The following is a 25,782-nucleotide window of genomic DNA, read 5'->3' as shown; positions in this document are numbered from 1 at the left end:
GGCCACCTGGCTGGAGGTGATAACTGAGGCTTTTGGTTTGTTCATTACCTCTGTCGTCGCTTCGTGTTGGCTTTCCCTTTGTATTGTGTGGATCTGGGTCCTAGTCACTGGACGTTCCGCCTCTTCGTAGCTGGTTGTAGCCCTTGCCACGGACGACTCGTACACTGATTGTACCGTTCCAAATTTAAGGGTGGGTGCCCTGACAACTGCGGTTGGTTGAACCGTGGGTATGAGATCCACAACAGCTGCTGCGTATTCCATTTTCGGTAAGACTAATTCTTTAGTAGATGTACTCTCGTAAAGTTTCTGGAATGCTGCCTGTACCGTGCCATATCTGATTAGAACAGGTGTAGGTGTCGCCTCAAGTGGTGGAGCTGCGTGCACCGTTACAGTGCTTTCCTTTTGGATGATGGGCATTGGCTCCTCCACTACCATTGTTTCTGTTCCTCTGCTCACATCAGCAGACAACGGTTCGGTGGCGGTGCCAACTGTCTGTGTGGAAATCTTGGTCCTCTTTGTCACCAACACAGAAGACACAGTAGTGGAAGTTTCTTTCTCCTGTGCGCCGATGCCAGTGTCCACATGCTCTAGACTATACCCACTGGAGGTCATCTCGGTCTCTGGTCTCAGGATACTCGACGTCACTTCCGACTTCGGTGTTGCTGTAGCAGTGGGTGGAACAGAGTGCAATACAATAGGCTTTGCGGGCTCAATCATCGCCTCAGTCATGGTCGCCGTTGACGTAGTAATGCGATGCGGAATTGCAGTCGATGTGACAATCAGACTCTGTGGTACCTCTGTAACGTGAGTTGTCGTTTCGGCTTGACTAGGCGATATTAGTGCCTGCACTTCCAGCGAATGCATCAGCGGACGTTTGGGAAATGATAGCAACGAATCTGATGTTGTGGTAGCCTGTACTTCTATCGTTCTATTTTTCACCTCAATCATCGGCACTTTTTCTTTTATAACTGCACGTTGTTCAGGAATATAGTCTACCTGAGTCTTTGCTATTAACATTTCAACCCTTGGTGGTACTTGCATTTTTTCGGCCTTGTATTTTATCTCTTCCTTTGTTAATACGGCCGTGTCTACCACTTTAGTTTTTTCAATTTCTGCTGTAATGGTGACCTCATATTTTTCTTGGATTGGTGTTTGTGTCTGGCCGAATTTCACTTTAATTGGCGCAGGTTTTGCCTCAACCGGTGGGGCTGTGTGAACCACAGATTCTGTCCTTTCTTCTCTTATCAAGTGCGTCGGTTCGTCGATTACCATCGCCTCTGTCCATGCGTCTACATAGGAAGCCAAGGGTTCTGTAGTGATACCAATCACCTGTGTCCTCTTGGTTAGCAGTTTTCGTGGTTTAGTAGATGGAGATGTATGTTCCACAGGCGGCATTGCTGCTTCGATCCTTACTTCCGTCATTGTTGCATTTGACACGAGTTTTGGACGAGGAAGCTCACTTGAAGTTACTGTTATGCCCTGTGGTACGTCCATCATCTTGGAGGCCGTTTCCGCCTGACCAGTTACCATCACGGCTTGAATTTCAACTGAACGTATAATCGGTTCAGTTGATACCACTTCCACGTGTTTAACTGTTTGGATTGCCTGAGCTTCTGCATTGCACATTATTGGCTTTGAAGGTGTTACCTCCTTGGCTACAGCCACGTAGTGTTCTGGAATGTAGATGGTTTGTGACTTGGCCGAGGATAGTACAACCTTCTCAGGTAATGGCATTTCTACAACCTTCGGTTTCGTTTCAGCTATTGTCAAGGCGGATGTGTCCATAACTTTGGGCTTCTCAACTTCACCTGTCATGATACCTTCGTAGCGCAGCTGATACGGAGTCTGAATCAAACCGAACTTTACCTTTAATTGGATGGGTTTCGTTTCAACCGGTGGTGCTGACTGAACCTTTACGGTGCTTTCCCGTTTAATAACAGGCATCGCTTCCTCTATCACAACTGTTTCTGTCCACGCGTCCACAAACGTTGCCAAAGGCTCGGTAGTGATACCAATAGCCTGCACTGAGACTTTAGACACTGGAGCCTTAGACACCGAGGATGTGGTTGTATTAATGTCTATTGCTGGGGCTCCTGTACCCGAGTCTCTTCGTTCCAGACCTGTTCTAGGAATGGGTAGGGCTGAGCGTTCAACAACGGTTTGTTTAGGTTGGATTAAGACTTCTGTCATGGTGGCAGTTGACATGGTTGCTGGTTTAGTAAGCTCAGCGGATGAAATGGTCGAATCTTTGGGTCTTTCAATGGCATGTGTTGCTGTCTCCATGTAACCGAGATCCATCACTGCCTGTATCTCCACTGAATGCATTTCTGGTTTGGAAGATGTCGATAGAAAAGTCTCTAACTTTCCTATGGCTTGCACTTGCACCGTACGTATCACGACCTTCGAAGGTGATTTTCCTTCAGTCACAGTTACATGGTGTTCAGGAATATATGTTATCTGTGATCCGGCCGAGGATAGCACAACCTTAGCGGGCGCTGGTATTCGTACAACCTTAGTTTCCAATCCTACCATCCTCGAGGTGGATGTCTCCACTACTGTTGGCTCCACTTCACCAGTGACAATCCCTTCGTAGTGCAATTGGAATGGTGTCTTTACTAACCCGTATCTTAATGTTACAGGCGTTGGGGTTGTCTCAATCGGTGGAGCTGAGCGAACAGCTACGGTACTTTCTTTCTTAATCAAAGGCATTGCGTCTTCAAACACGATTGTTTCCATTCCTCTGTTCACAATATTAGGTCCACGTTCGGTCATTGGGCCAACGGTCTGTGTATAAACCTTTGATGCTGGTTTCTCAGGCGCTGAGGTCACTGCGCTGGTAACCTTCTTCTCTGATGCTGCAATGCCAGCATCTATGTGCTCCGGACTCCAAGCACTTGAAGCCATTTTGGCCGGGTGCGAAGGATGTTCAATGAATGAGGTCACTGCGGTGTAAACCTCTGTTTGAGGAAGCTGTGGTGCAATCGGCGGTGCTGAATGCAAAACATCGGGTTGGTCAGATTTAATGAAGATATCCGTCATTGTTCCAGACAGCACTGTCTTACGACTAGCAACCTCGCTTGAAGAGATTAATGATTCTTTCGGTCTGTCAACAATGCCCTTTGTCGCCTCAACGTAACCAGGTGTTTTAACTTCCGGAATGTAGGTTACCTGGGATTTGGCAGTTGATAAGACAACTCTTTCAGGAAGTGGCATCCCTACTGTTGTCAAGTGGGTCGTGACCTCAACTTTAAGTTTTTCAACTTCGCCCACAAAGCTGCCTTCGTAATGCAGATGATATGGTGTCTGTATTAGCCCGTATCTTACTGTAATAGGCACAGGAGTCGCCTCAACCGGTGGGGCTGAGTGAACTTTAATCGCGGTCTCCCGTTGGATAATGGGGACTGGTTCCTCTACGACATCTGTTCCCGTCCACGCATCTACAAGTTCAGCTGAAGGTGCAGTAGAGACAGCAATTGCCGTAGACTTAGCCGCTGGCGAAACGGTACTAACCCTCTCCCTCGATGGAGCTACGATACCTGAATCCGGCAGTTCAGCACTCCGCCCACTGGAAATCACTTCAATTAGATGTGCAGGCTCCTCAGAAGCCGAGGTCACTGTGGTGATGATTTCCGAAGCTGGTACTTGTTGCAGAGTAGGTGGAGCAGCGTGTACGATTTGGGGTCCTACGGGTTCGACCAGCACTTCAGTCATCGTGGCTGTGGTTTTAACTCCTTCCCTCCTTCGAATTGATGTCTGTGTTGATGTTGTGGAACAGTTGAACATTGGTGGTTTTATTATTCCCTCATATTCATCTTTACTGGTCATTTGAACGCCTCGTTCGTAATAATCTCCACTTTTCGTTGTTCCTGAAACAATTGCTTCCATTGTTCTTTCTGAAATTGGTCGACGCTCTCTTGGTTCCTGTTGAGACGGTTCTAGTGACACATCGTGCTTCAACTTCATCTCTCCATTCGCGTCAGACTGCCATGATGCAACTCTTGGCTCTACCATTAGCACGTCTTTTGCGTCTATTGGGATTTTCTCAATGTCTATTTGAATCCCTCTGCTTTGTCGGTTATCGCCAGTCGGAATCATGGTATCTTGTGTGCTTTTTGCTGCGGTGATTTGCAAGTAGACCATCGAGACATCGCCTTTTTGTGGTCCAGATGTAAATTGAAGATGACGTCGACTACGATACCGTCCATCCGGTGAAGAAATCATTGGAACTTCTCCACGTCGCCGCATCGCCTTTTCTAGATTAATCTTCCTATTCAATGTCATCGAACTAACCACGGAATCTTTAGTCTCCTCAATCGCCTCCGAGATTTGTTCACCAGGTCGTTTGCGGGTTGGTTTGTAGAGAAGCCTACCCCTCTTCCGCGGTTGACCGGTGTCGCCCTCATCACTAGATTCCGTCAGTAAGTCATCTACATCAACAATAATGGCTTTTCGATGCGGTCGCCTGACGTATCGTGGCCTATTGGTTAGTGCAGTCGACCGATGAGCCGCATCTCTGGTATACAGCTGAAATTCGTGGGGCGAAAGATCTTTATTCCTCTCAATGTCGTACTGCGAACCACTCGTCTCCGATTCGCCCGAAAGCTCCTCCGATGATGAGTAATATTCGCCGAAGATGGTGTGTACTTTGTGGATTGGAACCCTCGGGGAGCGCTGTTGAGTTCGGAGGGTATTCACCTGACGGATCATCTTTTCCAACTTCCTATGTTCTTCAACAGACTCTTCGCTAAAAACAACACATTAGTTGGGGTAACTGAACTTACTAAACGTATTTTAGGTCCCCTATGGATTTCATGGTTGATGCATCGAGAATGTCTCGGCTGGTGTTTTCCTCAACGTCCTTCATGAAGCGCTTGATCTGGTTGACATGATCCTAGAAAAGCGTTACATCATATTTAATAGGGAAGTGACAAAAAAGACAACGCTGATTAAGTAGCTTAGTTGCGAAATGGGTTCAAACCAAAGCTTTTCAGCATTTTAAAAAGCATGCTACTAATTTTAGTACCAGACAGAGCTTTAATTTTGACTCCACTATGATTAGGAAGGGCTCAAAATGCAACTTACTCTCAACTTTTGAACTGTTTTTCGGTACGACGCTACCTCCGTGATCTTCACGTACAAGTATTCGGAGGTTTCTTCGCCTAAATTGGCATTCATTTAAAATATATACTCAAGAACTTACGAGGATCTTGACGGCTTATTTTCTCCCTCAAAGTGGTTATCAGTTCGTTGAGGAATTTGTTGGCTGTTCCACTCTCTGGATCCTCACACGGAAAAGCTCTTTCAACTTCCTCCAAAAATTGCTCGAAAACTCTCTCGTTTTCCAGCCGGATGTACTAAAGTGTTGATAAAGTTGGTAGCATTCAAACACACACCTCCACATCAACTATGCTTGCACACTATTGTCTATGAAAGCTAGCTTGATTAGGCTAGTAAAATGCGTACTCATCATGAGCATCAAAGTGATGAACGCCGTAAAGAAGTGGAGGATAAAAGTCCTACCTTAGCATCAATGAGGCTTGAGAAGTAGGCAGAGAGAGCTTTCACGCCCTTCGTTAGCCAGATATCGATAGCTTCTCTCCACATATTGGTGAAGAAATCGTAGATCCTACAAAGGAAAAGGATACATTAATCAAAGGTTAAGCAAAATCATCCTTTTTGTCACCGGAATCTCATGATGAAATAAAAGAACAACCTCATGAAAGACACTTCATGCTTTTGAGGGCAATAAAGTATGGCACTTAAAATCAGTCTACTTACTCATATGCATGGTTGATAGCCTCCTCATCATGCTCATTAACCATCACCGTGACGGCAGGCACATCGACAGTCAAGCTGCCATCCATGGTGCGGACCTTCCACATCACGGGTTCGCGTTGACTACAAAGAGTGTGGCTGCATCCAGGCGGGGTGGCACTAATAGACACATCACTGGGACCGCTGGTACTTCCAGTGGTGGTGGAGGATTCACTCGCATTCCTTCTGCGCCTTCCATTCATTTCCTCCTCCGTCACCGATCCCGACTCCACGTCCTCCACATCTGTCTGGCTTGTAGTCTCTGTAGAGGTGGACAGCGGCAATCCACAAATCGCACAGCCTGGACGACGGTGAAGGCTGCAGTGGGGTAAACAGGTGCTGCATTCCGAAGCTTCTGAAGTGTCTGTTGTCTCTGAGCTGGTAGTCAAGGGTGTTGCATAGGCGTTGTCCAGTACGTAGACATGCTGACCGGCACGCAGACCGAAGTTCTTGGTAGAGTAGTCGCAGAGCATTATACCCGAGACGGGACGATTAAGTCCTCGTACACGAAGGTACACTGGATTTACACGCCGTGCTTTATCCAGGATTCGTAACACTTCTGAGGCCAAGGATTGAAACTTGAAAAGTCCTTCCTATGAGTTAAAATTTGTCATATTGAGCTAAAGTTCACCTATACCATCACAAACCTTCCTACTGTCCTTTAAGAGCCTGGAGTGGAACTTACGGTTATGTAAGAGTTTAGGCGAGTAGTGGTAATAGACGGGTACTCAACATCGATGTCCTTGTAGCGATCGTAGTTTGCTTTGGCTCTCTTTTGAAGAGATTTGAGGAAGTGATCACAGTTGTAGTAGAACTGAAGGTAAGATAAACGAAGTTGTTAAGTGCCCCAATTTGCAGCGAAGTCACACAGCAGCAAGTCATTCTTACCAGCTGGTATTCAGATGCATTCGAAATGTGAACTCGACTGACATTGGAGAGCCGCTGAACCGTTTTCCAACAAGCCCTAGTGTTCTTACTCAGATTCTGCAAAGTGGGAGTCAACAGGTAAGATCTACTGACAAATCAGGTAGTAGCAATACAGCATTCACACGCCATTAATTGCACCACTTACGCGATCCCAAAATTCTGGGCTGCCTTGTGCGTTGACGAGATCGACTGCGCGATCCGAAACTTTTTGAGCCATTTCCTGCGAATAAGAGGAACACAAGTGTATGCACTACAGCTTAATCCGACTTTCATTATTTTACCTATTTTTTTCATTTTTTACATCCTGAACAATCTAATATCCAACGAGACAACTAAAATGTGCACCAGGAGATTTCACACGACAGGGCTCTTCCAGAGGGGTTAAACTTAATTTGTGGAGGCGAAAATGAACGATAGGATCTTCCAGCAGTACCTCAAATTATGATACGATGAGAAGGAAATTTAACTCCGTCAAAGGGTTTGATTAAATTACACGGGAGCTTGGGTTGGATCCGGTAAAATTGACCCACTTGATCCCATTATACGAATCACCTCTACTCGTGTTCTGTAGACTGAAATGGTTAAAACTACACGGTATTCGGTAAAGTATATTGCTGTCGAAACAAAGTAAAGCATTTTGAAGCATGTAGGTAAGAAAAACTCCTAATCTTGCATTCTGATTTATGCAAAACATCGACAATTTGCATATCGCCTTCTGTGTGTCACCTCGTGGCTGCGTGCACGCACGCACAAGCGGACTGCCAACAGGATTGAGCGCAAGGTCTTGGCAGCTTATTGAGGTGTGCCAACTAGCTACTCGCACAGTTTCTGTAAATCCTACTTCTCAACATGGTCCTCTGCTGACTAATAAAAGATGTAACACATAAATTGAGCAAAGATGGCACAACTGCCAATCCAAGAAGGCGCTAAAGTGAGTGCGCGCGTAAAGAATGTTGCACACCTAGCATTTAACGGGCCATAAATATTTTATTTCCCATATTCTCCTGTTCAACAGAGTTAGTAAATTGCATTACTTTTGTTTTCTTATGTGCTACTGCTACTGGCTTTGCCTTAATTGAAGAGGAGTGAGACTGAGCTAACTACTGGCCAAATGGATGGTTATGCATTCAAGTAAGCAGTAAGCTGCATCAAAAAGTAGGTCTTTTGGCTATTGTAAAGTAGTTGCTTTCTATTTGTCTTTTTTCGCTAAAAATTGGAAAAATAACTTACGGAAAACATATGCTCAAGACTGGTGATAGGGGAGAGGAACTCTAAGTGTTCCCGATTGATATTAATGAGGGTCTGGAGATTACTTGCATCCTGTTGGGGGTAGAGACCCTGAAAAAAAAGGGGATAGAAAACAATGGAATACATTGATCAATTGGATGTCTTTTTGTACGATAACTTAATGTGGGCGAAATACCTACCCTTGAAACGCATTTTTTCAGTTCATCCTCAAGGTAGGTTTGGTAGTCGAGTTCTTGCTCAAGAGCTTGGTGCGTCTCACCAATGTACTCCATGTTTATACCAGACTGTAATTTTACACAATAAAAATAGTAAAATGAATTTACCAGCAAGTGCTAGTAGGCCGTGATATATGCGTATTTACTGTTTTACCATCCTTTTCTTTTTAATTCATCATGGAAGAAAGTTTTGGCATGGATAGATTCCCAGCAGGTAAAATGATACTATATCAACCTAAAAGCACCGCATGAGACTCTCTTCAAGCATTATATAGGGGAATTTCTATTCAATTTAGGAAGGCATTTGTAAATGTTGAATGTTTGTTCCACAAAGCCAGTGCTTAGTTTTTGCATTCTTTGGAAAGTTACAATTTATTGTGGGGTGGTTATTACCCTGAGAAATACGCTACGATACGTCTTCCTTTTTATTCTTTCACACATTCGATTAAATGTTCTTAGTACAATAAATTTTGTAGTTCATTCAAATATCTTACTACTACACATTCTACCTATTTGTATTACCCAACAATTAACTACTGATAAGACGTCTGACAACTTCTGAGCAGTATGTGCATTCAATAATAAACTTCAAAATGTCGAGAGAAATTTAGCCAAGAATTACTCAAACATGCTACCACTGAATGTTGAGGTAATTGTGGTGATAGTCTAAAGCACTCAATTTCTAATGGAATTTCATATCCTTGAAGGAGTGATAAGTTCTTTTAGCACTTAACTGAGCGCGGGTTACAAAGTCAATTAAATGAACCAAACTTGAAGTCATTTTAAGTCAACTTAGTGGATAGAATCAAAGACTACAATATATATTATGTAGAGATCAAAAAGAAGAAAGGAGAAGGGGAACTCACCAGAAGATGCGGCAATGTCTCCGCCCTGCGTCGGTCATCGAAAATAGTTCCCGCGTCCATGTTGACGCTTGGTTAAAATGTTCCCCTTAATCAGAAATTAGTATTCGCTCGAAATCGAAATAGGCAAAAGAAATGGAGTAGTGTAGAGTGATCTGCGAAAATTGTGTTATGTCGTTAAGCCTCTCTCTCTTGCTCTCTCTCTCTCTCGCTGTGCACGTATGAATGTCACAGTGTGTGAGACCGACCTTATAGACACCTGAAAGGAGCCAATTGGCGACGCGTTGTGCGGCTCTCTTTAAGGGCGTTCCATGGAGGGCTGTATCTGCGTGGGCTTAGGTGAGCACAGGCTCACTATGACTCAGTCCAATGAGCGTGTGCGTGTGAGTGAGGAGGTGGCTTGACATCATGCCTCACGACACCGTCCGCTTTGTACGCGAAACTCGACTTCTTGTCCAAAGCAGACTTTACTACTTACGTGTTATCGATGGATGATGTTTAAGGAGCTAAAGATAGACTTGCTTTTCAAAGTAGATTGAGATTTAAGTATAATTTAAAAGCAGTTTAGTTTGGTAGATCACTTTCGTTCGCTTTGGTGATGGGGGGCAATTAAGGCGCCGTCGAGTGTGCCTCCACTAGGCGGCATGACCACCGGACCATGCCGCCAGCCCCTTCCGCCTATCCCTTCTGTACATTGGGGCTACATATTCTGACCCAGTGGCATATCTTCTTTCGATCTTGGGGAAGAAACTGGGCGCTACACAATCGTTGCTGTCCTCCAACTACAGAATTCCTCTTCTAATCAGACAGGGTTTATCCAAACTTTACTATATTTTCTGACAAAAATATTATATGAATGTACCTGATGGGTATTTTGTACATCATCCAAGTCGGAAATAAAAAAAATTGGGGGATTTACTGCACTATTATTTTAGGCTTCACCTATTCTGTCAATTTGAATGAGAGATATAGGTGGAAATTTGCAGTTAATTTATTCGTTTGAAGTATTTATGCAGTGGTGAGTACCTAAGTGAAACACTCTTATTGAGTTGGCACTCCATGAAGAAGTTGCTGTGAAAGTGGTTGTAAAATCCCATTAAGAAGGCTGTGCTTGTGTTTCACCTTCACCCGCCAGTCTGTCTGGCTGTCCATCGGACGGAGATCACACTGCTGGGAGGGACGAGCAACTTAACTGACATCTCGGCTTTATTGTCGCATGCTCACAAATTCCATTGAACTAGATTTAATTATGCATTTAATGAAAGATCTTCAATAACATGGATTTACTGGAGTACTTACTGCCAGTCGACGACTGGCACGTGATTTGTGTGGAAAATCAAATTGCAATTCTTTTAGTTGATCTAAGCTTTTTTTTACTGGTGTCTTGTGGACCTAAAAGTATTACTATTTTTCTGGGCCTAAAGTATCATAATCTGCAGACTTTTATGAAGACTAATTTAATTTCAAGAAATCTATGGCAAAATTTGAGGGGAAAACATGCTCCTGAAAGTCAGCTACGCCTTCTACGGTGCGGAAAAGTTATTGGGTTTTCGGCACCCAACAATACTTGAAAGACCTGAATAAACTTCCGCTTCACTTACGTTCCAATTACCATTTTCCAAGATGTTATATGTAAATGGCTCTGTAATACTTTGGTTGTTTGTTTAACTCTTCCTTTCCATTTTGCGAGTACTTAAGCCTCCTCCTTCGTTCTTCCTCCCTCCAGCTGCGTTGCCTCTGGGCCATGCTGTCAGCTCCCCCCAGTCGTTCCCTACGTCGGCAATACATATTTTGCCTTTTCGTCTTCGAGGAAGTCTCGGAGTGCTACGGAATGGTCAAACTTTGTTGCAAAAAGAAGACCAAGTGATGGAAGGCTTCTATTGAACGGTTTCGTTGCATATCGTAAGAGGTTTTCCTACAGTGGAAAAGCTCTCCAATTGCTGCCAGAGCTCTTGAAATTATTTCCACAAAAGAAGACCTTAGAATTTAGCTAGTTTTGAGGTTAATTGTGTTACATATGGGATCGCGTCAGACTGCACTCCCTTCCACCTCTCCAGATACTATTAATTACTTGGCAGCTGTCACACCAGTATGAACGATTGTGGCTCTCTCCTCCTCCCAAAGGAAACCTTTAATGGAAACGTATGGGTACTTAAGGTCGTAATTTAAATACCATGGTTTGAAGGCACTCTGAAGCGTTTGTTCATATCGCAGCATTCATTCTTAGTAATTAAGGTCAGATCATGGGATTTCCTCCCAGTTAAAATGAATGAGTGGTGTGTTTGAAGCTACATATCCATTTTATTCTTTGTAATCAATCTGAAAGCAGTTACTAGTATTTACGTTGTATTTCCAGGCAACCATTAAGCTTCATGTTATATAAGGCAGGGTTGAGGTAAAGTAAAATGCCTACGCCTATTTTACAAGCAAAAGAGTTGTTAGATTCTCCAATATTGTTGGAGGTTGTGTCCCCATTTGACCTTGAATGAACCACCTAAGTTAATGTGCTCTCCCATATGCCGCAGCGCCTGTGAGAGACAGGTGACCTCTAACGGCCTCTCTCTATGCGACCAATGTACCCCAAGACTAATTTACACATCCCAAGGTCAATTCTATCAAGGGCGGAGCAATTAGCTTTGAAAAAACATCATTATCGTCAAAATTTAGACGGAGTAGCTAACTAGATTTAATGGTTTAATTGTTTGCTCAACTCTCGGTTTTGTTAACGGACGACTTAGGCGCTGCGCCACCTTACCTCCTCCTGACAGCCTAGCCTCCAAGCCATGCCAGTAGCCTTAATCCATTTTGTAGCCCTACAATGCTTATTCTACCCAAGTACTATGGCTTCTTTCGTCTTCAGGGAAGTCTCGAGGCGCTACATAGGCACCCCTTTAATTACTTAGATGTACTCAGTCAATTATCTCAAGGTCACACGTTGACGAACCAATGAAGGTTGTCACAACTCCTAATTGACTTACTGAGATAAGGAGAGCGAGAGTTTAGTTCCAATTCTAAAGGAAAAGTAATTCTGTTGTCATTTTAGCTTCGATTCGAGGAAGATAAAGGCACAAGCGGGTGACTGCCTCCTGCAAAAGTCGATAGAGAGGCACCAGAAGTGGTGCATTCCACTGTGAACTAATTAACACTACTATGGGAGTTATGACTACATAGCACAGTGACGCTTGTCAAGAGGTCGCGCATTCATTTTTCACATGCAAATTGCTAAATTCAAAAACGCCAAATCGAGAACGCCACTTGTAACAAGTCAAATTTTACTGCCCCCCCGTCTCTCCTAGACTTGAAGACCAGCTTTATTTAAAACAAAAAATGCATCATATATTGTTGGCGGCACTTTTAACTTAAGAGAAAAAGAGAAGACAAACTTGCTTTTACTTTCTTAATGCTGCCGCTTAAATCTGACGCAACCACCTATTCTAAGCAGTTTCGCCCATTAGCGATCAAGGCGTACTTGAGGGGTACAATGAGGTGACTCTCCACTCCAAGTTGGGTTTGTTGTGCTACTCTGGTATGCAAGTCTGGCGTAGAGAATTCGATGTTAGCTTTGTAAACGTTATCATTAATACAACTGGTTAGGATTTCCTTTCGCGTCCATCTTCCTGCAGTAAAAAGAATAGACGAGTCAGGGTAAAGAACGTAAGTTGGGACTTCAGCGGGCCCTTTCACCCTCTCTTGATAAAGGAAAACAAAATTTCGATTTTGCCACCTAGTCATACAGCTGAAAAGCACGGGATTGTGGAATTTATTACCCTTCTAAGTAGGCATAAAATTCCTAACAAACACAGCCCAGCTAGGCATGAACTGGAGTTATAGGGCGAGCGATAAATCGTGACTGATGGCTAAGCAACTATTGCACCACGCGCTGTTGTTGTTGCCGTTGTTTCCGTCTCCAAGTAAGGCTCTACATGAAAAAGGGCTTTTTGTCTAAGAATTTTCACAAACACACGCACAAATGTTAAGAGCTCGGCAGAGTGGAGGCCACTTGAGAGAGCAAACCTAGAGCTCTCATGGCTACACATCTTGCCAACATGGCCTTAATGCAAATTGCACAGAGAGGCGCACACGCAATCCACCTCAGCTCCGCTTACACTCTCCGCTTTGGCGCACTCCGCTCCGCCGAATCACTCTCTGTCAGGCATCTTGTGCGGATTTGGTTGTGTGTGTGTGTGCGATGTGTAATGTATTGCGCAAGATTGCATTTGAACACCGCCTCGAGCTCTCCAGCCTGGCACACAGACAGTTTAAAGTAGTAAAAATACAAGATATCTAAACCACCTTGTCAGCTACATGTGAGGTATTTATATGCTCGGTCTTGGAGAAGATCAAAATCCACCTTTACCTCTGGGTAGTCAGTCAAGGTAATCTAATCCACTTTACGACAACGCAGCATAAGAGCGCAATTATTTGCCTCTAAAATAAAATTACAGGGAGAGTCACTGTAGTTCGAATATCTAGCTACCTTGACAGCTTTTGCAATGGGAGTATAGTAAATACCAATTAAATACGTTTATTTGTGCCTTTATCTCTCCTTCTCCGTTTTTGTCTCCTAGGTATCCAAAAAACTACCCTGAAAACATTCAGCTTGGTACTTGAAGAACTTAAGCTCACTGCTGGTAAAAGCTTGTTGTATAGGTGATCTGTCACCTTGCCTGGGTCAAAAATCCTCCCTCACTCAAGAAGAATGGGGTTCATTCAGATCAAATAAAAGCGGGCTTCTGATCCCCTAGACACCTCTCAAACAAACGAAAATTGATGTGCTTCAAGCTTTTCAATTATTGCTCGTTTATTTCACTATATGTTACGCAGCCTAGCTGAGGTAGTGTCAATTGAGGTGAAACGAACTATCTACCTTTCAATCAAGTGGTCTCCTTAATACTCAGCGGAGTTCGGACTAGCGAAAAAATTCCATGAAAAGGAGAACACCGACAAAGACAGCATTCATTTGTACACCAGTAACTCGATAAGTGAGAATCATGTACGGGTCAAATTTCTGAATCTGGATGCCTCAGATGTCATGCAAGTTCACGATTTACTGCAGGAAAGATAGGCTCTTGACACATTTGCCAAGCGCCAGGTAGCATCGTCTCTTTGTGATGGTTTGAAAGGTATTAAATACCACGACCGTTGCCTCGCTTATTCACTGTTTGAGTAGTATGGAGTAATTCATCTTGAAAAGTTGCCTTTTCGTTATCGTTTAATGGAACGATGTATTTGTGTAAGTTGCATCTTCAACTACTTTGAATCGGCAGTCTCCGCGCCCTTGGGAGAGTATTACTGTCTCATTTGTTTACACAAATATCATTTCCATTAACAACCAACTAGCAGCCTTTTACCTTTGCAAAAAGATCCGTCACGACTAATTTGTTTCATTGTGCTTTTAGAGATTGCCCGAGACATCAAAACAGATTACTCTCAAACATCTTCAGCGTCGGCGTAAACACCACCACCAAGGCCACAACTCTTCTGTTTTATTGCAGTAATGTGACACCAATTGCCAGTAAGTACCAAGGCTGTGGGTTGGATTGAAGTACTAAACACCTCTTTTTCGTTTCTGCGTTAAGGACTTTGTTCGCGGTACGATTTGGTGGAACCACTCACCCGTCACATTTTTTGTAACCTCGGGCTCAGATGAGGAGACCTGCGCGTCACATGAGTTATGATGCTGCCAGCGGTCGTGTGGAAAAAGTAATGTAAAATCAACTCCTATAAAGTGCTGATCCACCATTTGACATTTTCTATTCCAAATTTACTTTGTAATTATTTTTAAAAGTTGTTTTGGTTCTCCCATAGGAGTTCAAGCCTGCATTTCAGGAAGATACAACTTTGTAGCGCCCCGAGACTTTTCTAAAGACGGAAGAAGACATAATACTCGGGCAAAATATGTGTATTCGGCATACAGAAAGTACTTGAGTTACTGGCATTGCCCAAGGGCAAGCCCTCCCAAGTCGAAAGCGGCGCCTCACCAAAGCCGGGAGTTAAACAACTAGTGTATCACAACTTCACGATTACCATTTAACACATCACTAAAATACAAAATATAGGTATTTAGCCATTCTATTTAATAAAAAAGTTTGTATCTTGCTTGACTATTTGACCACTTTTTCATCTTACCCGATGAGTCATACGGCTAAGTCACCGTAGTCATGGCGACATCCTCGCTCACTCAGTCAAAAAACGCCTTAGTAGTCATCGCGAAAATCACTTCTAGCATTGCTTGTAGAGTAAAAGTAAGGCCATCAAAGAAAACGGCCTTTTGTGCCATTGTCATTGGCGCCGAGGCTGCTGCTTCCTGTGACAATTTGCAAGTATTCCTTTGAAGTCTGTATTTCTCTTCACTTTCCGTGTGTTTAGTTTAGATGAGTTCAAAATTCAGCCGCCGCACACACTCAGAAGGCTGAATTCAACTAACTTATTGACTCGTAGATGACTGATGACCTACTTTACGCATGTTTTTTTAGGGCTGGCTTCGGTGAGCATGCAAACTTGACGTCATACTGTTGATACACTTCTTAACAATGACGTTTTCAAAACTTAGCATTTTACTGGTACTATGGCTATCATGTTTGCTGCTGGTGTAATACATTTTATATCCAGGTTTTTTGGGGTCTAATCCAGGCGTCACAAATAGGTGACACGAACTCCTTCACTTTGATTCGACCAATTGCCAAAAATGGGGTCCCAAACAAGTTAAGTAAGTTTCAAAAAGATAGAAATGCGACAACCTTAGTCAAGGAATGACTACATGTTTTTTAGTTTCCGACTAGCAGGTGAATTGAGTAAAAAAATATGAGCATTTGGTGTCATACATACACGCCTGCAAAGTAGAATTGTTCGCATTTTTGCGAAGTGACAATTTAAAAAAATGGTACCTGGCATCGAAATAGGATACGTTTTGCTAGGATCTGCACACGATAGAAAGTGATTTATGCAGCACTTTCGAGGAATATAAAGAGAGTATAAATAAAAGGCCATTGTGCTGCTAATAAGCAAACGCAATAAATATTAAGTAAGATTGCTGTTTTATTAGTGTTGGGAGTGCCAGGTTGTAAAGTAATTAGAGCGTATGGAGGAGCTGCATATTTCTACCAATTGCTAGAAGCATGATTTTCACGAATCTGTATCACTAAAATCTTGTTGTCTGACTTTGTACTCTACTTATTTTGCCCACTGAAGTTAACTATTCTTTTTTGTGTAAATTCTTTAAAGTGGGGTTGTCGAGTAGCCTAAATTGGACTAACTTGCCTTCAGCCAAATGAAAGCTGACACAAGGAGCACCTGACCACTGTTTTTTAGCCTCTGTGAGTCATAGCACCTACGCTTGGCATTTGATCCCCTGACTAAGCGTCTCCTCCACGTTCCGGTGCTTTTCACGTCGGCGCTCAAGCCGAGACCCATCTCACACGCACGCACTATACGCATCCCCACACCGTCTCCTTACAAGCTTTCACTTTCGCTTCTTCACTTTTGTTAAATAAATTACTAATTCCGCCTTCTTTGCTCATTTTACCAACGCTATCCTTAAATGTCGGCAGCCAAATCCACGGCTGTGCTTTACCTGGGTTCGAGAAGTACCTGGTCAAAGAAGCCGTTAATTAAGCCTATTGTGGGTAGCAAAAGATGGATATGAATTTTGTTATGCAATTCACACATTATGGGGTGGGACAAGTGCGAGTTTTGCATAGAATGTAAATTAAAGCAACTGGACTGCTGCATGTTTTCTTGCCTCCGCAAACGACCGTGTCTATACTCATGCGGAATCAATCGGTGGGTTGCGTTTGCTAGGCATAGGGACAACTTGTAGTCTTTCACCATAAGCCGTAGATAACGAAATCGGGCTAGAGTTATGGCTAACTGCATGACTTCTCACAAGTAGATGACATACACTTTGATTCCAGTGACATATTTAACATCTCCCTTAAAATGTACAATTCCTGGTTTCGACTACTTTCCTGTTATGATAATAGATCAAAGTTAATAACGCCTTTTAATAATTAGGGCCTTTTACGATTCTAATAAACTCAAGGGTCAACGCGGGGAATTTGTTTAAATTATTTGTAGTTTCGATTACTTGGCTGTTTAGCTAAGTAAAAGAATAATAACCTTGGCATGTAATTGATAAATCGGAAATTTCCAAGTCTTTAAATGCTGAATACCTCAAAAGGAGTAATGGGTGGATCACCTGAGCCTAAAATGCCAATCTTGTTTAAGGCGATTTTGTCTTTCAATAAAGCTTACCCCTTTTTTAAAGATGATACGAAATATTTAAATTTAGCTCTGTGGCAAATTCCATTCACACCATGGTCAAATAACTTCGGTTTTTAAATCTCTTAACTAAACAAACTGGTAGGTGCTAAAGGGAAAGTGGCATTCTCCTTACATAATTCTCATACATAAACCACATCACTAATTTTTCCAAAAATAAGATCCACACCTAAGCTCAGATTAGATTCACCCAAAAGAATGACTCAATACCACTTGCTAATTCCTGCTAAAATAGAAAATGAGAGGCATAAATAAATTGAATTATCCTTCAGTAGAAGTCAACGAAAATTATCAGGCATCTCGTATGGAAGACAATGGACAATCTAGTCTACTGAAGAGATATGAGTAGGTATATAAGTGTGATAAGGGTATTGGGAACGGAGAAAATTAGTTGATTTGGGATTAACATAACAAATCCCAATGCAAAACAATGAATGATCATAGACATACATACGTAAGACTCGCTTTTCCGAAGAGATGCCTTCTTTGCTATTAGAGTAGATTGAACAACCCCGTTTCTGCTTTCTTGCAGTTGGCATAGAGGAAAGTCAATTAGGTTAAAAAAAATCAAAGGGACTTCTGACAAGGGTTGCTAGGCAATAGATCTAAAGTCACATTATATGAAGAGGTCAGTTACACAGCATCAGTCGCTGAATCGTTACGCCATCTCCAACTCATGACAGCCGCAGTCATAGCACAAGAAATGTCCACTGGCTTGTCAAAATGCCAATTTCGTACTTCATCAATGCTACAGCCACAATTACAATAAGTGATTATGATCTCAGCTGTAAAGTTTTCTAATTAATTGTGTCTTCCTTTTTGTCAGAATTTGGAGTTAATGTCTAATCCTACCCGTATTCTAATTCATATCTCCCTCTGATGACAAAAAACTCATTTCACCAGTAAAGCCTCTAAACCTTGGAAAACACTTGATATGCGGGTGTCACAACCGCTTTAGAGAACGCTCGTTCATTCGTATGGCGGTATAACGGACGGAATGGCTCTAAACACGGTAATATTCGATGTGATTTCACTGCCAAATCGTGTCAATTCGCACCTCGATGAGGCTTTTTTTCAATGTCAAAGCCAAATGTCAGTAAATACGTTCGTGTTAGGAGACAAGGCTTTCGGAGCACGCAGTGGGAGCGCTTTGATGTGATCAGCGTAACCTTAGCCCGCTGTTAGGCGTGACAGGCAATGGATGAAACAGGACCTCAAATCTCGTTGTATTCGACACGCCTATTGATAAAAAAATCCCGCATTCCCCTTACCACCCCACCCCTCGGCCTGGCCTATTCCAATGTCAACATCTGGGGGACACCATTGTTGATGCCGCGTCCAACAAGCGGCTCGGTGTTTACGCATTCAGTGTACGCCTGGAACTGACTGCGCCGTGTCCGTATACCAACCTAATGGGCCTACTGGACCACCTTCGAAGTTAGCCTCACGTCAAGCATCGGACCTGACAACCCCCGCAACGGTCATCCTCGGACTCCGTAAATGCAGGCCTAAAAATGTTAGATGACATCATTGTGCCCCTGCTGCGAATTCATCAACGCCGTTGGGATCATTGTGTAATCACTCCCAGAGCGGCATTAAATCGTTTATCTCAGCTACAAAAAAACCTATTTCATTATCCTGCATTAACTCTAAGGAAACGGTCTGGTTAAGTGGTCAGGCTCTCGGTTGCGATTGCATCTAGCCAAAAAAAGAAAAAAAACAGACAAGTAAAGCCGCCTGCATATTTCATTTACAATCAGAAAGTGGGTTGGAGAACAGGCAATTCAAGAGCACCTTATGGAGACAAATGCTATGAGCCATGGCTTGCGTTCCGCCAGCGTCTGATCGAACTGTTCTGCTTCAAGGAACGTTACTAACAGGACTATAATTGGATCGCATGTAGGGAGGCAGCAACACTGCTCCAGACACCTGGGTGTCTGCAGGTCTACGCAACGTGACCAAGACTGCTGTTCATGGTAATTATGAAATTAGGAAAAAAAAACTGGCATTGCATAGCCCACTGGTGTCAGCCAATGCATTCAGGCAGATAAATGAATGCATGGGAAAAGACAACGGAGGCATTTCCCTTTTACTACTGGTAAAACTGGTAACAATAAATAGGCCTACGGTGTAAATCACACAATCAAGTTGCTTTTAATCAAATAGCAAAATACACGCGCGTTGGTTTGACGTGACCTCTCTATAGCATTTGCGGGAGGGGCTAATGAAGACGGGAGAACCTGAAGTTACGCCAGACAGGGGCAGGAGGAGAGGAGACGACAGGAGTGAAAGCCTGAGTTGTCACAGAGTGTGTATGGGTTGGGAAATGCCACTGAACAAAAAAAGTATGACGATTCATTGGTAGATGAGCCATTTAGACGGTAGACGGCGGTGTGTTCAATGTTCCACCGACTGAGAAGTCATGCTTTTTCACCCTCATCAGCTCCGATGAAGCCACTGAAGATCTTCTGTTGAGCAAGCCGTAGTGTTGGCTTTGGCTTATTTCGTTTCAGCTCACCGTCCCTTCAAACCCAGGTGTACACAGAAAACAATATCTCATGTTTATTTGATGAAGAGATATGAAGTTCGCGAAATGACACCATAAAAACCAGTATCAGTTCCTTTTATTCCAGTTCTAGGAATTTTCTGATTTTACATAGGTATTGTAGGCGTTATATATTCTACTCAACATGCTCACTATTAGCTCTTGTCCGGCCCCGGCGTCACAAATATGTGACGTTGTTAAATCAATTCGTATTATAAACAGATTGGGAAAACCACACTTCTCTGGCTTTCCAGCATCATTTACATTGGTGAAAATGTTGACATCGCCTTGGAACAAGGAAACGTGGGGGCTATGGGGATTGGCTTTACATTGAGACCTCAGCATCAGTCGTGTCAGTAGGATATGACAATATTTCAGTTCAGCATTTAGATGGCAAAATTACAAGAAGTATTTAAAAATCACACGGTAAATTATGCAAGCATTCACCACTATTATCAGATGGCGATTGGTTTGTTGAGATATGAACAACATGGTGACAAACCTGTGCTTTGTTTCCTGATACAATGGAGAGGCTTGCACTAATGTCAGAGTCATGCCCTACCTCAAAAGGTAAACAATCTTTGCACACAATAAGGTTTGCACAATATTACTAGTTTGCTAAGAAAATTTGGCACAAACCATTCCATATCTACCAAACCGCCGCATTCAGCAATCTTCCTTTTGACGCGACTGGAGAAGCTGATTCCGTCCTCGCCCGGCCGGGCGGTTTCTGGCGGAAGGTACCACACATCGACTACTATGGCCCAGGAGGTCATGAGTTTGACGAGGTATTTGAAGAGGCCGTCCTGACTGCTGTTCCAGAAACAGTCGGCGTACTTAGGGTCGTACTGAAGGCGTCAAATAGGCAGAATAATAGCGTTTTAACAGCGGAGGGCCCACATAAAAAAAACTTTGAAGGACAGCGAGAACCTTAACAATTGAGGGGAAAGAGATTCTAGACCTCCCAAAATAGTTGGCAATTAATGATAGATCCATTGTCGTCACCCACCATGTCATTTTGTCGACAGCTCCCACGAAAAGTCATCACAAAACACAACCTGTACATTGTATAAGTAGTGCTTTTGGCATTAGTTTGTCTCCGCTTCATTCGTGACTATTTACCGCACAAACTGGTTACATTATCGTCCGCGCGAAGTATCACTGAAACTAATAAAAAATGAGAGCTTGGTGTTTGTTGACATTAGGATAGATAAACAACTACCATCACGTTTCATGCTTTTTTAATGAACCGAGGCAAATCTCACTAAAGGACCTTCAAGTGCACTAAATGAGGGTGTCCCATCAACGAAAAAATTCCTCTTCCCATTTACACATTGAGTGATATCTAATATGTCACATCAAAGAGGCCTACAACTTCGGGACAGTTAATTGCGAGGCAAATGGCAAGCCCAGATGGTCAAGGGGTGTATTTAGAGATGCGTAATCTACCATGGGTACAATGTGGAAAAAATTGAGAGAACTGCTTCATTTAAAAGCAATGCGTATCAAATAGGGGAAGTGAATTGAAACAAGCCCTTCCGATGTGCTAAAAGAGACCTCACAATTTAACTGACGAACATTAGAAGCCAAGAGAATGGAAGGCGAAAGCTTTTCATCGGATTTGTAAGCTACGATAGGCTTGTTATCATCTAAATGCACTTTTTGTTGCTTTTTTTACAACTGACTCGTGACTGCTGGTGCGCAGTGCAGACAAATTACTCCATGCATGAATTACAGATTCAGCTAAAGATGAATAGATAGTGTGTCTGCCCCGATAGACAATCTTTCCCAAAGTAGTATGTGATTCCAAACTAGAATCGTATTAAGAGACCTTATTCACTTAAAATGAATTCATATGAGAAGCATGGCATGGGCTGACATCCAATGATGCAAAACAGTCACCATTTGAGGTGTTTAGTTGGTGCCAACTAGTGGATTCCAATAATTCCTTGGAAATTTCCAATTTGTGATGTTTCCAATGCCATGTTTTGCCGCAATTCACCCATAAATTTTGGTGCACGATTTCATCTCCTGTGAATAAAAAAACGTAACCTGATGACGTTTTTTATCACTGGACAGACAGCACCCCTCCTAAGTAATGGGTTCTCGGATCAATACGGAGACAATAATAAGAGTATGGCTAACAAAAAGCCACTACAACATTGAACCCCACTTAAGGTTGCAACATAGCCTAGTGAGTTGGAGTGATCAGTTGCGAGAGCTAATGCCTTTCATCCAAACGTCATATACATTAATTATGGCATAAACAAAAGTCTCGGAATTCCAGTGCATGAAAGGAGCCTACAATGTAGTGATTTGCGGTAAGACAAGTGGCTAACCTTGATAGCCACAGGATGTATGACAGCGCCGACCTCAAAGCAGCCCTTTTTGAACTTCATCACGGAAGTGTTGTTGATGCAAGTGCCCTCGGGGAAGATGAGGATGGGGAGAGCGCCGGGTGTCGCGACGTGCTCTTTCATGCGGTCCGTCACGGCGCTACGATCGAAGACCTCACCTCGGTCAAACCAGATGGTGGGCACCGCGCTGGAGAGGATGTTCTCCACCAGTCCAAAGAAGCCGCCCTGCCGCTGACCAATCTGGGTATGCAAAGGGAACTAATAATGCCAGCTTCGAAAAGTTCTTACCCTCTTTCCTCCCCAATGAGAACGTAGTTTAACGAGATATATGGTAATTTTGACGCGATACAAGCCAATCTTGTGGTGATGAAGGCTAGTTGCAGACTTTGTTTCAAGTACCTCGAGGATGTAAGGATAAGAAAACAACATAAATGATACAAGGAGTAAGACGGAAACACTCGCAAAGGCCCGTAAAATAAATAAGAATTACAATTTTACTGAGAATGCTTCATAGAATTGAAGCGGATAGTTAAAATCTGCGTTAAACAGATGGAAGTGCCATTACGAGAACTCTAAATCTTTATGATATGCTCATGCTGACAAAGCAGTGGGTGACTTGACGGAACCCAAAAATTGGATTGGTAAGCATGTCGTCGACTTCCATGTCTCGACCTGTTACCGCTTTTATTGCTTGAGATCAAGTAGGAAAGTGCGCCACCGAACTAACCGTTTTTCGAGGAAATCAAGTGATAACACTTGAGATGAAATAGGGAACATATGGAATGGCATTTGGAAAACAGCTTATGCACGAACGGTAGTGAACAAAGGTCTATTCAAATTTCAAGACTGCTAAATGATGTTGGCCCTCCCGACCAGGCAATGCAATAGACATTGCATGTTACTAGTGGAAAGACCGAGTCGTGGGCTGTAAATGGTGGTTCGTAAACAGATCCGATTTGCACCATAAGAAAAACCGAAATGTACAGACAAGTCCTGACGATTGGCGATGAGAGTAATGCTACCTTGCATCCACGCCCCCTAATGAAGAAACCGAACAAATAGAATTGAAAAAGGTTCACAGGACCAATCCTAGGTAATATTGGAGGGAAAAGCAGTAAAATATGCCTAAGTCTTACGCTTCGTTGAAGAATAATCGTGGAAATTCAGGCACATGTGATGAATCATCAGTATGGGGACTTGCAGTTCAAAACTCAGACTTCATTGAAAACAAAGTGATTCCTCAGCTTGAACAAACCGAACTGGATTGCGTGGTCAGTCGTCTTGCTTTGCAAGCACAGTTGTTATTGTTAAAATAATGAAAGCAATAAAGGAGGGAAACGAAGTAGAACCTTTATAAAAACGTTCTGCCACAGCTCCGGGAGTGGAGAAAATGATCAACAGTACTACACCAATGAGTCCTCGCAGAAAATACCGACTTCGTAATTTTGAGACAGCAAGGTTGATTGTGCCACTATAGCCTAATTATTTCATACATGTGTGGATCCGACGCAGTTTTTAGATTCATAAATGCTTATAGGCATGCACACCTGGTAAACAAACTGAGATTCACACAGTAGACATCAAATAAACCTAAAGCCAAAGAAACAGACGAGTTTCATGAACGAGAACTTTCACCAAAGTCATACCGAGCAAGAGTGAAAGATTTTCTACTCCGTAAAACGACAATAACATAGTGCTAATTGCTCTTACCGTGCCCCCTTATATCCCTATAATAATGACATAACCATCTTCTACATACCGTCGCTAGCTCGGATATTACATTGCCAAATTACCTTGTTGCATGAGTGGGCAAATGCAAGGATACGTCAAACCCTTGCGTAGTGTTAGATGCAATGTTGTTTCAAACACAAGGGAAAGGAATTGGCTCTTAACTTTCAGGCACGGAAAAAATGTACCAAGGCATATTCAAGTGTCGCAAGAAAAATTCCACTCAATTAGCACAGTTTAGATGCAAATTAAAGTTTTAACGACGCCTACATAGTGCTTGTAAAGCGAAAAATAAAACTTCAACGTCCAAAGCTTAAGTAGCTACTACTCAACGCAGTAAGATAAATCACCTACCACGGCGTACGTGTTATCACTGGCCAAAACTGCAAAATCGACAGGCGTTGTGTGATTTGCGACGCAAATCGTATTCGGTTTGGGACGGTTTTCACTAAGTTTGGAAGAAAAATTAAGTTAGCATTTAAAAATGCATATGTGATAAAGCAAGTTATGCTTACGGGTTGTGAAAACGAATGATGGCGGCGTAGGGGCAAAGATTAAGTCGCATGCATCGCTGGTAGCCCGGCCCAGTGAGCCATTTGCCCAGGACACTTCTGGGGAAAAGATTTTTGACCACACCACAGGTCCACGTCAGTCCAACACCAAAAAAACAGACAGCAAGCCTTAAAAATAATAAATTGCGCAAAAGAACAAACCGGCTTGGCAACAGGAACACATAGCGAATAATAAATCCCAAAAACCAGAGAGCAGTCAATGTCTTCTTGCATGACGTACTAAAATCTTTTTCAAGAAACACAAAAGTTTTACTTATGAAAGTAATAATTTTGGTTGCGGCCAAGTAGATTCCAGACGCGAAGTTCAGCAGACGAAAACCGCTTCGTCACATCATCTTCAATTATCGCCTAGACAATAAATAAGTTTAAATGGACTTACTTCAACCCCTGATTTTAGAAGATACATTGGATGCTGAAGTTTGAAACCCTTTTCCTCAATCATAAAATCGTTGCTCATTTGTATACGACCTTCGCATAAAGTGACATCTCTTTCAATCAAATTCCCATCGACATAATCACCGGTGGATGCATCCTTAGCTTGTTCCTCAGATTCCCTATTCAAACTTGCAGCCGACATAGACCTTTTACCCATTTGCCGAGCAGTGTACTACCAGGTAGGATTAATAGAAACAAATCGTACCGACATAACGGGATCCAAAATACTAATATATATTTGTGGAAGAATGTGGATGTCAAGAAAGATTAAAACAACACACATTATAACAAATGTGGGAACAATAGCCAGGTAGGCCAATAGGAGCGCCGCCAACACCATCCTCGCGCGACCAACAGGACAGGATAACTTTGAATGAGTGAGGCCGCTCTGAGCAGATTAAAACAACCAGCACAACAGTTGTTCAAACTTTTGGAAAGAGTGGCCTATCTACAGATGCATTGTATCATTGAAAGATTAAAATTTGATTTTTTCTAATGGGTGCAGACCTTGATTGCTGATAATTGCCCCAGCCAAATCCTACATCTTATTGATCTGGAGGTAACAACATTGATCATATTCTGTCTTTTATTAAAATTAAAATAATGTTGCTCAAGGTTAGATTTGATTACGTCTACTAAGTTCTGGGGAAACGTATTACGCTAAGAACTTCTATCCAGATTATTTGGAATGGGTAACATTTTCAATTCTTGCTTATCTCTGCTGCATAAACTTACACGTCATTGTAATAGTTTGTTCCTCCTACTAGTCGCATTATGCCAATTGCACGGAAATTTTTA

At 42.8% G+C, this 25,782-nt stretch overlaps 3 protein-coding genes across 3 annotated transcripts in view; 1 reads left to right on the top strand and 2 right to left on the bottom strand. All coding sequences in view use genetic code 11, as the record gives it.

The window, feature by feature from the left end:
- EGR_09161 (hypothetical protein) overlaps positions 1-8,261 on the bottom strand; it is a gene marked incomplete at both ends in the record, with an annotated part of 17,626 nt that extends 9,365 nt beyond the window's left edge. Inside the window, 11 exons of the mRNA XM_024498410.1 lie at positions 49-4,744; positions 4,782-4,891; positions 5,083-5,159; positions 5,201-5,354; positions 5,521-5,626; positions 5,779-6,407; positions 6,500-6,628; positions 6,703-6,798; positions 6,887-6,961; positions 7,972-8,079; positions 8,169-8,261. Of these exons, the coding sequence (XP_024347193.1) occupies positions 49-4,744; positions 4,782-4,891; positions 5,083-5,159; positions 5,201-5,354; positions 5,521-5,626; positions 5,779-6,407; positions 6,500-6,628; positions 6,703-6,798; positions 6,887-6,961; positions 7,972-8,079; positions 8,169-8,261 (6,273 nt within the window). The remainder of the gene's footprint in view (positions 1-48; positions 4,745-4,781; positions 4,892-5,082; positions 5,160-5,200; positions 5,355-5,520; positions 5,627-5,778; positions 6,408-6,499; positions 6,629-6,702; positions 6,799-6,886; positions 6,962-7,971; positions 8,080-8,168) is intronic.
- Positions 8,262-9,378: 1,117 nt separating this feature from the next.
- On the top strand, positions 9,379-10,934 carry EGR_09160 (hypothetical protein; the record flags this gene model as incomplete). Its single annotated transcript, XM_024498409.1, has 2 exons — positions 9,379-9,450; positions 10,794-10,934. 2 exons carry the CDS (start codon positions 9,379-9,381, stop codon positions 10,932-10,934), a joined length of 213 nt encoding a protein of 70 aa, XP_024347192.1.
- An 8,833-nt stretch (positions 10,935-19,767) lies between these two features.
- Positions 19,768-25,324, bottom strand: EGR_09159 (Glycerol-3-phosphate acyltransferase 4; the record flags this gene model as incomplete). The annotated part of the gene is made up of 9 exons (XM_024498408.1): positions 19,768-19,870; positions 20,532-20,740; positions 22,232-22,489; positions 24,332-24,425; positions 24,493-24,657; positions 24,691-24,768; positions 24,803-24,897; positions 24,929-25,156; positions 25,190-25,324. 9 exons carry the CDS (start codon positions 25,322-25,324, stop codon positions 19,768-19,770), a joined length of 1,365 nt encoding a protein of 454 aa, XP_024347191.1.
- Between the last annotated feature and the right edge of the window lie 458 nt (positions 25,325-25,782).

Source organism: Echinococcus granulosus (assembly GCF_000524195.1).
Source record: "Echinococcus granulosus chromosome Unknown EG_S00134, whole genome shotgun sequence".
Taxonomy (NCBI): Eukaryota; Metazoa; Platyhelminthes; class Cestoda; order Cyclophyllidea; family Taeniidae; genus Echinococcus; species Echinococcus granulosus.
This window is presented reverse-complemented; position numbering and strand designations above follow the sequence as displayed.